This window comes from Octopus bimaculoides, chromosome 11 (genome assembly GCF_046866305.1).
Source record: "Octopus bimaculoides isolate indiv1 chromosome 11, ASM4686630v1, whole genome shotgun sequence".
Taxonomy (NCBI): domain Eukaryota; kingdom Metazoa; phylum Mollusca; class Cephalopoda; order Octopoda; family Octopodidae; genus Octopus; species Octopus bimaculoides.
The window spans coordinates 44,409,087-44,424,874 of NC_142938.1; the positions used below are offsets into that span (position 1 = coordinate 44,409,087).

At 31.4% G+C, this 15,788-nt stretch overlaps 1 protein-coding gene across 2 annotated transcripts in view; it reads right to left on the minus strand.

Annotated features, from left to right (window-relative positions):
• Positions 1-15,788, minus strand: part of LOC106873167 (prolyl hydroxylase EGLN3) — a 96,978-nt gene that overhangs the window by 27,196 nt on the left and 53,994 nt on the right. Inside the window, exon 5 of one of the 2 annotated variants that reach the window (XR_016243655.1) lies at positions 6,514-6,623. Coding sequence is in view for 1 of the 2 variants with exons in the window: in XM_014920396.3 (XP_014775882.1) it covers positions 6,595-6,623 (29 nt within the window). In the remaining variant the exon portion in view is untranslated. Of the gene's footprint in view, positions 1-4,416; positions 6,624-15,788 lie in introns of those variants that run through there. The other variant, XM_014920396.3, reaches the window with a different exon arrangement.

Sequence of the window (15,788 nt, forward strand, 5' to 3'; positions counted from 1 at the left end):
TAAAAAAACATGAAATTAAATATACATCTGGCCAAAGAGTGACGTATGGTTTTGTATCCCTAAAGTGCTTAACTTTATAGATAAATCGCCAGACTCTACTGCCATCAACCATTAGAGTCTGATTAGATTAATAAATCTAAGTGCCTTATGGATGCGAAACCATTGGTCACTCTATGACTGGACATATATTTAACTTCATGTAAATACATAAGTGATCTAACCTTTAGAGTGTGCTTCTTTTTCGGATATATAATCCACTGATGATCTAACTATATGTGTGTGTGTGTGTGTGTGTGTGTGTCTGTGTGTGTGTGTGTGTGTGTATGTGTGTATTACACACATTACGCAAATGCCATAAACACAGACATGAAGTTTGCTGCAGATGAAGACCAGAAGATTTATAAATTATATATATATATATATATATATATTATACACCACTTAGATATAAACATTAATAACCCTTTTCATGTCTGATGGTGTATTCAATAAAATTCAACTTATGTTTTTCTATTAATATTAACATAATAGAATCTCCAAAAATGCACACACTCAAACACACATTTACATATGCTCATATAGATAGATAGATAGACAGACAGACAGATTTTTGGTATCTGGTTGGAGTAAGAGTAGTAAGATTTAAATCGTCTTAATTATCAATAATTTGGTGAAGAATTTCCCAAATATTAAATTGTTGTTGCTTATTTCATGGCTTATTCATTATTATCTTTTTTACTATTCAACCAATGTTGAAAACTTTCATAGAAGTTCAGAAAAAACTGATAAATATAGCTATTACACTATTATGGCATTATATTGTAGATATGAGTGTGTATGTTACAGACACACACACACACACACACATGTACTCACACATATATCTACCTCTCTATCTATCTGTATATATATATATATATATATATATATATATATATATATATATATATATAGACATGTATATATTGGATCATCCCATAAATACCACGTTTCTTCAATGGCATGAACTAAAAATTGGAGGGGTGAGATAAACTACCTGCTTCAACTTGCTATAAAAGCAGGTAATAATTTTACCTTGTTCTTATTCTTTGTGCAAGTTTTGAAGGGTGCAGTTCAATTTGAACAGTTATTTTGTCAAAGCTATAATGGAAGTGGCAAAGGAGCATATTTGGCAACAATGCAACGGAAAGTGCAAGGAATATTAATGCAGTATATGGGGATCAGACAATATGTGTAAGCCAGTGTCAACGGTGGTTCCAGAAATTCTGAGCCAGAAACTACAGAAGACAAGCTGGAAGATTTGTAGAGCTCAATGAGGATGTCCTGCAAACCCTGGTGGAACAAAGTCCCATCATAACAGTTGAGGAACCAGCAGAAAAGCTGGGATTTGGTCATTCAACCATTCATCGACACCTGCATGCCATCGGAAAAATCAGCAAATTGGGTCAATTGGTTCCTCACAAACTTTTCAAGTCTAATTGTGTGCAGTGAATATGTGCTCTTCTTTACTGTCACATCTCATGAATGGACCTTTTTTGGACTGAATAGTGATTGGTGACAAGAAATGGGTTCGCTATAAAAATGTCAAGTGTCAAAGGCAGTGGGTAGGGAAAGGAGAAACACAAGCACCCCAAGCTAAAGGTCTTCACCCACTTAAGGTGTTGTTATCTGTTTGGTGGGATATGAAAGATTTAGTCCACTTTGAACTTTTAAACCCAAACCAAACAATAACAAAGGAGATCTAGTGCAAGCAGCTTCAGTGGCTTAAGTCAGCACGAAAAGTAAAACAACCATCTTTGGTTTCAGGACGAAAGGTGTTCTTCCATCAGGATAATGGTTGGTCACATACAGCGAGGATGACATTCTAAAGGCTGGAGCAGTTTGAATGGGAAATGACTCCCCACCCACCATATTCACCAGACATTGCCCCGTCTGATTATCACTTATTCCGCAGTCTTCCAAATCGTTTGGACGGAAAAAATATGAATTCTGTAGACGAGGTCAGAACAGTACTGGAGGAGTATTTTTCATCACAGACACGTAAATTTTGGAAGAGGGACCTTGCAATCTACCAGATAGATGGAAAAGCATTGCAGAAAATGAAGGAGAGTATATTTTAGATTAAAAAAGAACTTTGTTTAGCTTAATTTTGAAAAATAAAAGAAGTATAAAAGAACCGCATTATTTATGGGATGACCCAATATATAGACATACATATGTGTATGTATATGTATATACATATATGTATACACGTATATATATGTACACATACATGCATATAGTAATAACTTTTAATTCATGTATAGTTCATTTCACAACTAAAATTATTTTAAGAACTGTTTATTATTTTTAAGATTATTATTATTATTATTATCATTAAATTTCAAATAATTTCACACTTTTTATGACGGCGAACTTAAAAGAAATTCTGATATTTGAAAAAAACTTGAACTCTCAATTTCACCAGTGGTCATCTTCAGTGGTAATGTTTAAAAAAGTGTAATACAAGTACTGGGATATATACATTCATTTACAATGATTCATGAGCATAAAATAATGACTGAAGTAATCATAAGCTCTCAAATAGTTACCAACATTTTTTTTATTGCTAACTCAAAGTAACCAGCCTCTAATTGGTTAATAAAGGTTAATGGTTAAGAATTTAACCACTGTGCATATATTTACACACATACATAGATGTATAACACCAAAACTTTCGATTATCTCCAAATTATCACAATTAGTTTCAGGGATTAAAAATACTGATTTAACCAAGTCTATAACGTTATGTCAAAGAAGGTGGTGGTAATAGGAACGGGGGGGGGGGGGTTAATTCCCAAGGTAACCATCCACTACTTGAAGTAAGTGTAAATAACTTTTTAAAAGTTTCAATGAGGAAAGAAGTAGCTTTCTTTTTTTTTTTTCAATTAAAAAGGAAAAGGTAGAAGCAGTTTTAGATGTAATATCTAGGTGGGAAAAATTAATTTTAGTCATATGAACTTTAAAACTTTATACAAGGATGTAACATATGATTCAGTATAAGAACTTAATACAATGTATAGCATGTCCAAAACCTTATATATGCAAGGCTACATTGAGTTAAAGTACAAGATTCAAGATAAAATCTCAGTTCCAAACCATTTTGCAGAAATGTTAGACCCTTAACAAAAAGATCACTAAAATTATACAATGTGAAATAAAGACAAAAACGCCTTTAAAAAAATAAAGTAGAAAAGTCTGATATAAAAATATACAAAACTGAATAAAAAGGAAATTCAACAGAAAGAAATATAAAATTTAGCCAACCAAATCTAAAATTCAGATTCAAAAGAAATGAAATATCTGATGGAAAAAAATCCACACCCCTACCCCTCACCTACATAGATCTTGTCATGCATCACAACCTACACAGGAAAATCCAAAGATTTTGTTACCATTTTGAATTCATTTTTGATATACTAGTAGATGATGGGTAGCACTTGATTTGAATCTTTCTTCACACAATGGTTATACAACCAGATCTTCTCAATATTTCTAGTGACTCAATTATGGGATAAGATTTAAAGATTTGGAGCAAATGGAATAAATAGACTTATATTTCTTACTTAGATGTAAGAGTAAAGTTTGAACTCATGAGAGATGGTTGTTGGCAACCAACAACTACAACTTTATACCAGTTGTGCTTCACCTTACAATGCCATCTCTCACTCTCTATGTATCATACACAGACAAATAAATATTGCTATTAGTATCACAAATATTTCAATGTTGGATTTTTTCCATACAGGTATAGGTTGGCTAAGTCTACCACAGTATATTGCTATCAGTCTTGGTCTTTTGGCAGTTCATCTATGAGGATCAGTACATTGAGATTTTATTCTACCATTTCTTCCAATATCTTAATGACCATCCACCCTTTGATTAAGGGTTGAAAGAAAAACTGAGAATTATAGAAAGATAGAAAGAAAGGATTTTTGAACATGACTAGAAGTGTATGACTTTTTTTTTGTTTGTTTACAGACCTCTGCACTATTTTATATTTTTTCTTTGTGTAATAAATATTTATTTATCTTCTCACTGTCAAAGCAGACCACTTGTTTCTGATAACACTCAAAGAAAGGATGAATGGAACAGATTATCCAATCACACATCTAATGTATTAGAAAGAAATTACAACTATATTATAACTAACAGCCCATCTTTATGTTTGTTACTGTAATCCAGAAATAATACATATTATAAAAATTAAAAATTTTGTTCAAGAATAGATTTTTACAGACTCACCTTTAAAACCACTCACTTTTTTGTTTTGGATAACATTTATTTATAGCCAAATATCTTTATCAAATTTCCCTTCATACAGATTTGTTAGCTTCCAGCAAATTCTCACCAATTAACGGCTTTGTGGTTAAGAAGTTTACTTTGAAAGCCCACTGCTTGACATCTTATGTAAGTGACTTTTAATAGAGCCTTGTGAGTGAAAGTGACAAATGAAAACTACAGAAAACCAATTGGGGGGGGGGGGGGGTATGAAGTGACAAATTTATCTTGCATCACAGATTCATTTCATGAGTTGATTGTGCTTCGAATCAGGGTGTCTGAGGAAGTGAATGGACAGTTATGTTATTGCATATATTGCATGTATTACATAACTTTATATGTGGTATAGAATAAGCAATGTTCATTTAAGGAAATGTTTGTAACATTGATTTGGCTTCTCTTTTCCTCAATTAAATTAATCATATATATATATATATATATATATATATATATATATATATTTGTGTTTGTTTGATTGTGTATAGAAGAATATATTAATCAATGAAATTCCAACTTAGTCTGATTTTCGAGTTTAACTATTTGCAATTTTACAATATTGAAATGAACTAGTACTTTCATGTATTATGCAATCATCAGGTTTATGTAGTGACAGTAGTCTTCCACAACTGACAACTATTGTCAATTGTGGGACACAACCGTCACTATATAAGCCTGATGATTGCATAGCACATGAAAGTACTAGTTTAATGTAAAATTATAAAACTGTAAAAATTGCAAATAATAAAACATGAAAATCAGACTAAGTTAGAATTTCTTTGATTGATTAATTGATATATATATATATATATATATATATATATATATATATATATATATGCACACACACATTATATATATGTGTATGCATGTGAGTGAAATGGTGATAAAGTTTACATTTCTTGTTGATGTTACAACCAGTTTCTCTGTTTTTTTAAAGACCTGTCAAATAAAAAAATCTCTTATTTAAAAAACAGATGAGAGTTTGGTGACAGGAGTACCTAGTCATAAAACCCTGCTTCAAATAAGTCCCCCATCCAAGCAATGATAGCATGTAAAAAAATGAACAAAGTTTATAATATGGAATAACTGTAAGTTATTGAAAACTGAATTTGAAACCTAGTTTTAAATTTCTGGTTGAAACTGTTTCATTTATGACACATGACAATTCTTTTGGAAGAAAGCTGAGATATTAATAACTTTTAAGAAAGAGTTGAGTGTCTGGGAAAACTAGCTTAGGATCAACAACCAGTGCATTTTATCCATGACCAAGATATTCAACTATCAACAATTGAATTCAACAATCCATTTAAGAAGCAGCAAAACTATCAAACTGAAGAGAAGTTCATTTTTTTTTTCAAACATTCCTTTCATATGGATGTTTGATGGGTGGGTTGGCAAAATTCAGAATGCTAGCATTATTTAAAAAAATATAATTATCATAACAAATCAAAACAAGAAGCTCAATTTATAATTATTTATAAATATCTCACAGGTAACTATTTTGGGATATTAAAACAAGACTTCAGACAACAAAAGCTTCAGAATTAATGATTATACGGTAAATAGTCTCCAAGTAATATATTCTAAAAACAAGAGGAAGTTAAAACAAACTTGCAGGAAAATACTTCAAAATACCCTTGAAGAAATAATAATTTAGATTCAAATCAAGCAGTAAATTTAAGATTTCGTAGACTACAAGAGTTGTTAAGCAGATGAGAGATGAATCTTTCAATAGATACATTGCCAGTGTACCAAAGGTATATCCCCCCATATGATCTGATGCTTCTCACTGCAAAATAGAATGATAAACACAGAATTAAAATGTCCTGTACAGGACTTACTGAAGGTTTGGAATACATCATCAAGTGATAGTACAATACATTATACTGAATTTACTTCTATGAAATCAGGAGTTATTTGTAAAAAAAAAAATATGGATGGGAGAGAGATAGAAATCAAAATTAAGATATTGTAATTTTTTTCTTTAATGTTAACATAAAAATTATTGACTTAAAGATTGCAGAATTTTCTTCTAATACTTTTCATCAACTTCTGCTAAAAGCTTGTCACATTTTAAAACAAACGAAAGAAAAGAAAAGGAAAACATTTGTGCTACTGTTATTGTTGTTAAATGTGTTTCATAGACCTCAGTTTAATTATAGGGGAAGTATGGAATAAAGCATTTAACCAAACTTTTTTCATTGTTTCAGCAACTTTTATCTGGTTTTCTCAGTCAGAAAGTAAGGTGTTAAACAATTAATCATCAACTAATCCTCATTCATCTTGCTTTTTTGAAGATGCATCTATTAAAAGAAAGAAGAAAAAGAAAGAAAGAAAGCAGAAAGATTAATTAAATGTTTTTGGCATTTTTTTCTTTTCTTAATTTACTTTTCGTTCAATATTTTCTACCAGAGTTTTTTTTCCTACAAATCAATTCACAGAAGTTTTTATACTATACCTTTCATTTTAATTTCTATCTGGAAATAATTTCATTCCTCCTATCATTGAACACATATTTAAGTAATTTCAAATGAAGAAATAGTTGGCCTTAAAAATCTTGTGATTAAGGATATGAAGACAGGGAAAGTCCCTCATCCATCAGGAATTACTACTGAGATGCTTAAAATATCTGGTGGAGTAGGATAAGACCTAGTCCCCTATATAGTTGACCAAGTTGTCCAGGAAGGTATCATGCACAACAGCTGGTGTAGCAGCATTATAGTCAACTGCTACAAAGGTAAGAGAGATGCTTTAGACAAATTACTATAGAAGTACCAAATTGCTGGACCAAGTCATGAAAGTTACAAAAAGGCTCATAGTTCAACTGATTAGGTAGAGAGTTAACCTAGATGAGATGCAAGTTTTATGACAGGGAGAAGTTTTTAAAAAAGGTGAGAAAATGGGAAGAAATGGAATATAGTATCACTGGATCCATTGACTTTAGGAATAATTCATTTGAACAAAATATGAGATAGGTGACAATTAATGAAGTCAAGAAAGCAGAAGACAACCAAATGATATACAAAATGCTTTTTAAAAAAGTTGAGAATTATCTTTACTTTGATGGGCCATATAAAATACCAATATGATGAAAATATTTCTTGTAATGTCAAATAAATCACTCACCAATGTGAATAACATGGTAACATTAAACAATATCAAATTTAAAATCTCAAACCTCTTTAATAAACATAAGATCTGAACTGACAAAGTCCTATATAAATTCCATTTAATTTCCAATACAAATTACAGCTTTTGTTATTAAATATATCTTATATGGCATTGCTATGCTCAAACACTTCCAGTACATAAGTCCAATGCCTGTATTCTTCTTAATGATCTTGTGCTTAATACATGTTTGATTACTAGCTTAAACTGCTTTACCTATATTCCTAATGCCATTAAGAAAAGACTGAATCTGAAAAACCTCACATTCCTTCAAATACTTTAAAGTGTTATGCTCATGCAATACATACATACATTATATATATTGCCTAATCCCTCTTCTATTCTCCTATAATTATACTTTGAAAGTTACAAAGTAATCATCACTACTAGTGGTGCTATGAGAAAAGCACCCACTACACTCTAAAGTCCATTGGTGCTATGAAGGGCATCTAACCATGCAAACTATGCCAAAGTAGACATTGGTACATGAAAGTCTCAAACTTGTTATACCCTATCAAACCATCCAACACATGGAAGAGGAATGTATGATGACGATGATTATATTCTTTTATTCTTTTATTTGTTTCAGTCATTTGACTGTGGTCATACTGGAGCACCACCTTTAGCCAAAGAAATCGACCCCAAGATTTATTCTTTGTAAACCTAGTACTTATTATATATATATATATATATATATATATACACACACACATATATATATACACACACATATATATACATACACACACACACACATATATATAAATATATATACACACAAGGGTTGGACAAAATAATGGAAACACCTTAAAATTTCAAACAAATTTATTTTAATATGGGGTAGAACTGCCTTTAGCAGTAATTACAGCTTGAATTCTATGAGGTGTGGACTCATACAAAGTTTGAATTGTTTCCAAAGTAATTTTTGTCCATTCTTCAGCTAAAACAGTCTCCAGTTCTTGTAGTGACAATAGTGGAGGATATCAACTTCTTACTTGTTTTTCTAAAATGCACCATAAATGTTCTCTAATATTGAGATCTGGGGACTGTGGTGGCCAGATAAGATGTTCAACTTCACTAGAATGTTCCTCGTGCCATTCAGTAACAACTTTAACCGTGCGAATTGGTGCATTATCATCCTGAAAGATTGTCTTTCCCTCCAGAAACAGTTTGCAACAATAGGATGAATTTGATCAGATAAAATGCTTAAATAGTCTTGACTATCAATTCTGCCATAAAGGGAAACCATTGGGCCTGTGAAATCCAGCTTTGTGCAGCTCCTGGCAAACAGTTTTTGTGGAAAGTGGTTTCTTGAGGTGGTCATTAAGCTCTGCAGTAATTTTGGGAGCTGTACTTGGCTCTCATGGCTTTTGATCTTAACTGACTGGAAGTGTTATCATGTACATTGTATTGCCTTGGTATAAAAGATGGATTACAGCAAATATTCTGCTCAATACCACAGATTTGCTTGTCAGTTGTTTGACCGTAACCAGTTGAACATGTCCCTTAGTTGCTGATGATATGTGCATCTCTGATCACAAACAGAAGTAGTGGGGAGCATCATAGTCGTGTTGAGAAAGATTCTTTGAGGTTTGAATAATTCACCTCTGGAAACATGGGTATTTTGTTCATTATCCTTAAAACAACCCTTATTCAGGGTTGTTTTAAGCAGGATGGGCAACTCAAGAAAATTGAAGAAAATTCTAACTGGGCCCCACTTGCAAGGTCACACACTGTTTATCTTGATATGAGATGACCATATCATGCACATGTGGTTGTGATGCATATGTCTGGTGTACACTTATCAGACAGCTAGTCATGATGGGTATATTGAGCTTCGTATATTTGTACCCCCAGTGTCACTCACTCAATAATAATAATAATAATAATAATAATAATAATGATAATAATAATAATAAATCAGAAACAGAGGGGTTTATCATAGCAGCCCAAGATCAATGCCTACCTACAAAGAACTACCAGGCCAACATATTAAAGAACGGCAGCTCCCCATTATGTCGTATATGCCAACAACAAAATGAGACCATCGATCATGTTGTCTCCATGTGCAGTCTGCTTGCGCCTACAGAGTATCTCAACAGGCATGATAGAGCTGCACAATATATTCACTGGGTAATATGCAAAAACCTGGACTTGCCCCATGATAAAAACTGGTGGGAACACAAACCACCCCCAGTACTTGAAAATGATCACATTGCACTCCTCTGGAACTTCACCATTCAAACTGACAGAAAGATAGACGCAAATAGGCCAGACATCATACTGAAAGATTTCAGACAAAAATCATGCCTCCTCATTGATATGACTGTCCCAATAGATATAAACGTATCTGTCAAGACCTACCAAAAACTGAGCAAATATAAAGATCTTGAAATAGAAATTAGTAAAATGTGGAATCTGAAGATGAAAACAATACCTATTGTCATAGGTGCCCTGGGAATGACAGCGAAACGGGCTGATTACTACCTAGCTCAGATACCAGGAAACCCCAAAATGGCTGAAGTTCAAAAGATAGTGCTTATGGGAACTGCCCATATCCTACGTAAAATACTGTCTATGTGATCTCAAATTTTAAAGCAAACACATAATTTTCTTATGGTTTCTTAAACATTCACTTGAACAAAACTGTACAAATCCAAATATATGGTACCCTAGGCATAACACCTACATGAACTTCTAACTTGTTGTCTCTTGAGGTCTCTGGGTGAGACTTGGATTCAACTTGTACAAATGCAAAACAAAAGTCAAACATAAAATAATAATATAAACATATATATATATATATATATATATATGTATATATATATATATATATATATATATATATATATATATATATATATATGTATATATATATATATATATATATATATATATATATATATATATATATACATACATATATATATATATATGCATATATTTGAGATTTGTTTATAAGTATAAGAATATACCATAAACAAGTATAAAAAATGGAGAGAAGATGTTGAAACAGAAATAGATTTATTATAAAACTGGATTCAATGCATATGTACGTTTCAAAAAACAATGCAAAAAATTTAAGATACAATAAGAGAACACAGATGGGGCAATAAGGGAAATCTGGTAATTTAAAAAAACCAAGTTGTGAATGGGAAAAATAATGACATCAACAATACTAATGATGAGAGAGACAAAAAAGAAAAAGAAAAAATGAAAATATATATCAATGTGTATATATGCAGTGAAACAATAACAAGAATCCAATGGATGTGTTTAAAAAAATAATAATAATAAACACAGTGTAATACAGTGTAAACAAGGCCACGTGTGTCTATTAGAGTACAATGTAACAGTTTCATTAACATAAGAAAGCTATAGAAGGTTATGCATATACATGATAGTATTATTGAAAAGCAAGTAAATATATATATATATATATATATATATATATATATATATATATATATATATATATATATATAAGAATTTAAGGATTGGAGAAAACACATGTAATAATTGCATACTCTATTCCTACATATGTTTCAAAGGATTACAACTTGTGTGATCCATAGGGATCTTTGGTATTAAAATTGTAACCTTCTCATCAGGGAAAGCATGGGAATCATCTTAAACGTAAGACATTATGACCGATTATGAAAACAATAGATGGATAAGGTTATAACTTGATTCATTTGAAAAAAAGCGTTAGAGAGTTGGACGCTGCCGGATAGTGGGTTGGACAACACATACCAATCAATGTGCGAGAGCGTACGTGTATACATAAATACACATACACAAACACACACATATACATGCATACTGATACACACACACACATATATACATATATATGTGTATATACACATACATACATATGTGCACTTGTATATACATATGTATATATATATATACACACACACACACATATATATATATATATATATATATATACACACTCATACGTCCACATTTATACATATGCACATACGTACCCACGCATATACAAATATACACATGTGTGTGTGTCCCCATATACACTTATGTATCCATTCACATATACACACATGTATAAATAGAAATAGATTCATGCACATACACATAGCTATACATCTACGCCTATTACCTACTCAAATAAACAGATTCGCATATACATATACATACATGTATACATATGTAAACACACTCATGCATATACACACATACATACAAATACATATATATATATATATATATATATATATATATATATATATATATACATATATATATATGTGTATATATAAAAGGAAAATAACTCAAGTGTTTTTACATATACATACATACACACACCCATATACATACATCCACATAAAAATATAAGTAAACATTTAGATGTTTATGTATGTGTAAATATAAATGTGTGTATATGATTGTGTATACAAGTTTTTGTGAGTGTGCGTGTCCACATGTGTATGTGTGTGTATATACACATATATATATATATGTATATATGTGTGTATATGGGTATATAGGTGTGTGGATGACTGTATCTGTGTGTATGTATGTATACATGTATACCTGTGTGGGGGGGGGTGTATGTATGTTTGTAAGTGTATATATATATATGTGTGTGTATATGTGTACAAATCTACGTATATGTAAGCATGTATAATTGTGTATGTATTTGTATAAAACCATATATATGCGTTATTAGGTTCTGTATGTAAGTACATATTTCTATATGTATGTGTGTGTATGTATATATGTATGTATGCGTGTATGTGTGTTTATGTATGTATATAAATATATATGTGTACATGTGTGTATGTGTATATATGTGTATGTGTGTGTACGAAAAAATATATATATGTATATGTGTGTGTGTGTATGTGTATATGTATATGTATGCATGCACACACACACACACATATATGGATATGTGGATGTATGTATATGGGTGTGTGTATGTATGTATATATAAAAACACTTGAGTTATTTTCCTTTTATATATACACATATATATATGTATGTATATATATATATATATATATATATATATATATATATATATATATATATGTATATGTATTTGCATGAGTGTGTTTACATATGTATACATGTATGTATATGTATATGCGAATCTGTTTATTTGAGTAGGTAATAGGCGTAGATGTATAGCTATGTGTATGTGCATGAATCTATTTCTATTTACGTTTAAGATGATTCCCATGCTTTCCCTGATGAGAAGGTTACAATTTTAATATCAAAGATCCCTATGGATCACACAGGTTGTAATCCTTTGAAACATATGTAGGAATAAAGTATGCAATTATAACATGTGTTTTCTCCAATCCTTAAATTCTTAAATATACTCAAATACCCAAAATTTCAAGGAGTTCCTGCCTTAAAAACAGGAACTAAACCACAGTTATTTTGTGTTCTTTGCTACATTGGTTTCTATTAACCCATTTATTCTATCAGAAGAATTTTTATTCATTAAGATAGAAGAAATACACATAATTATATATAAGACTTTCCGTATTCCCGAGCGTCATACTAATATATACTTTTGTTATTTACACCACCTGTCCTCGTCTGTTGTTATTATTTGTATATTCTCCCATATATATATATATATATATGTATGTATATATATATTATTTACTGGCAGCTTAAAGCTGATGAACAAGACTACGTTTGAGAGTGAAAGCATAGACAAAACCAAAGAGTTTTATTCAGAGAGAGACGGCAATCAAAGACAGGGTAGGCCGGTGTGTTCAACAAAGTTCCTCCACTTAAAAAATTGGCCAGGAGTAGGGAAGCAATTGAAAAGAACAAAAACGAAAAGAGATAAGAAACAAAGATGAATATATGAAGGAGACAAATATGAATTAATCCAGGCACATACATTTATACACAATACATACACCACATACGACACACATGTGCACATACCCACACACACATACATAAGGGTGCATGTGTAAGGGATGGATACAAACATAAAAAATAATAAAGGAGCACACATTCTCAACAAAAAACATATATATATATATATATATATATATATACATTTCCATATACATAAATATATACATACATATACACACACACACACACACATATATATATATACACACCGAGAAGATAAACATACACTAAATACCTGAGAAAAAAGGGGGGAGGAGGAGCTAATCAATAAAACTATTTAATGTTAATGAAGAGGAATTTGTACATATGCTTACAAGAAAAAACTCTTTCATCTCTTGAATTTAAGATAGAACCGTTCATTTTCATAATTATATAAGACTCCTCTAGGCAGAGCAGACAAGTTCTATTTCTAATCCTATATGAAGGGGCAGAGGAAACAATGTTGTGATTTAAAAGGGGTCTATGTGCAACATATATAATGGAACCTAGAGAGATCATGTGTAGTAATAGTGGCTTTATATACATTTTTCATTTTACAATTGCTTTTAACCTCACAGGTGTTAGGGTTTCTATGGCTATAATTGCCACTAATATTAGACGCACTGTTGCTATGCATATATGTATTGGTAGAGATAGAGTTTGCGTGGGTATGGAAATCGTTGGTGAAGGGTATAGAGCTATTTGAGTAAATGGGGTTAGTATTAGTAGTATGGGAGGTTAAATTATTGTAGTAAAGATTTAGTTTTCTATTGTTAAAGGAAGAAATAATCCTCAATAAATATGGAGAATCAGAAAAGCCAAATCTAATCATTCTGTTACTGAATATCCCAGCATACCTAGATTTACTAAAATTAGATTTAATAATAGAATGAATAGACTTTATAAAGTTAGACTTCAAATGTTTATCAAAAGGGAATATAATCCAAATTATGTTATTATTGTGTTTCTTGTTGGTATGGTGGTTTTTGTTATACAGGTCACCCATTCAAATATATGGCATAGGTTTCTTTTTACCTCTCCTATAATCACTACCATTGAGTGGAGGCGCAGTGGCCCAGTGGTTAGGGCAGCAGACTCGCGGTCATAGGATCGTGGTTTCGATTCCCAGACCGGGCGTTGTGAGTGTTTATTGAGCGCAAACACCTAAAGCTCCACGAGGCTCTGGCAGATGATGGTGGTGAACCCTGCTGTACTCTTCCACCACAACTTTCCCTCACTCTTTCTTCCTGTTTCTGTTGTACCTGTATTTCAAAGGGCCAGCCTTGTCACACTGTGTCACGCTGAATATCCCCAAGAACTACGTTAAGGGTACACGTGTCTGTGGATTGCTCAGCCACTTGCATGTTAATTTCACGAGCAGGCTGTTCCATTGATTGGATCAACTGGAACCCTCAACGTTGTAAGCGATGGAGTGCCAACAACAATCACTACCATTACTAATATTATTCTTATTATTATTGTTGTTATAATTATTATTTTTTAATTTTTTTATTATTATAATTACCACTATTATTAATATTATTGTTATTGAAGTATTGAACATCATTAAAATGGGTTATGCAGTTGTGTGGGAAATTAAGATTATGCAAGGAAATGAGAGGAGTTTTTTTTTTGTGAAAAGACATTGTTTCGTGTTACTATTTCCAGCTATGTTAATGTTTTTCCTGTAATGACTGCCTGTACCATTACAATTGTTTATATTATTATTGTTAATATTATTATTATTATTATTATTATTATTATTAGAAGTGTTGGTATTGATAAGAATCTGGTTAGTAAAAGTCTTATTAAGTGGTTTAAAGTTGTTGAGAATTTTTTTCCTATATTTGGTGGAGTTATCTTTACAAATATTAATAGAAAATTTTGAAGACGATCTTTGGAGCTTACTACGCAATATTAAGTGTAAGAAAAATATCCTAAAGAACAATCACCTTAATTCTTGAGGAATAAGGTCAACCAGCTTCAACTAGCACAAGGTATTATTGTCCAATCAGATAAAACAGGAAACCTATATAATGTTGATATTGACTTATAGAACAAACTTCTACATAGAGAGATAACTAGCAAATATAAAGTCATCAGCAAAGATGTTCTTAAAAACAACAACTCAACAGCCAAGAGGATAATGAGTGACTACAAAATCGACGATGTCACTGAAATATACAAACCTTCCAGACCCAGGATTACCCTGAAGGACCATAAACCAAATTTTCATTCAGATCCGAAGGTGCAGCTTATCTGTCCTTGTAAGTCAGACATTGGGAAATTTAGTAAACTTATCCTGAATAAATACCTTAATGTCCTTATATCAAAAATTAAATTCCACCTATGGTTAAACACACTGGAAACTATAAGATGGTTTCAATGCTTAAATGGCAAGAAGAAAT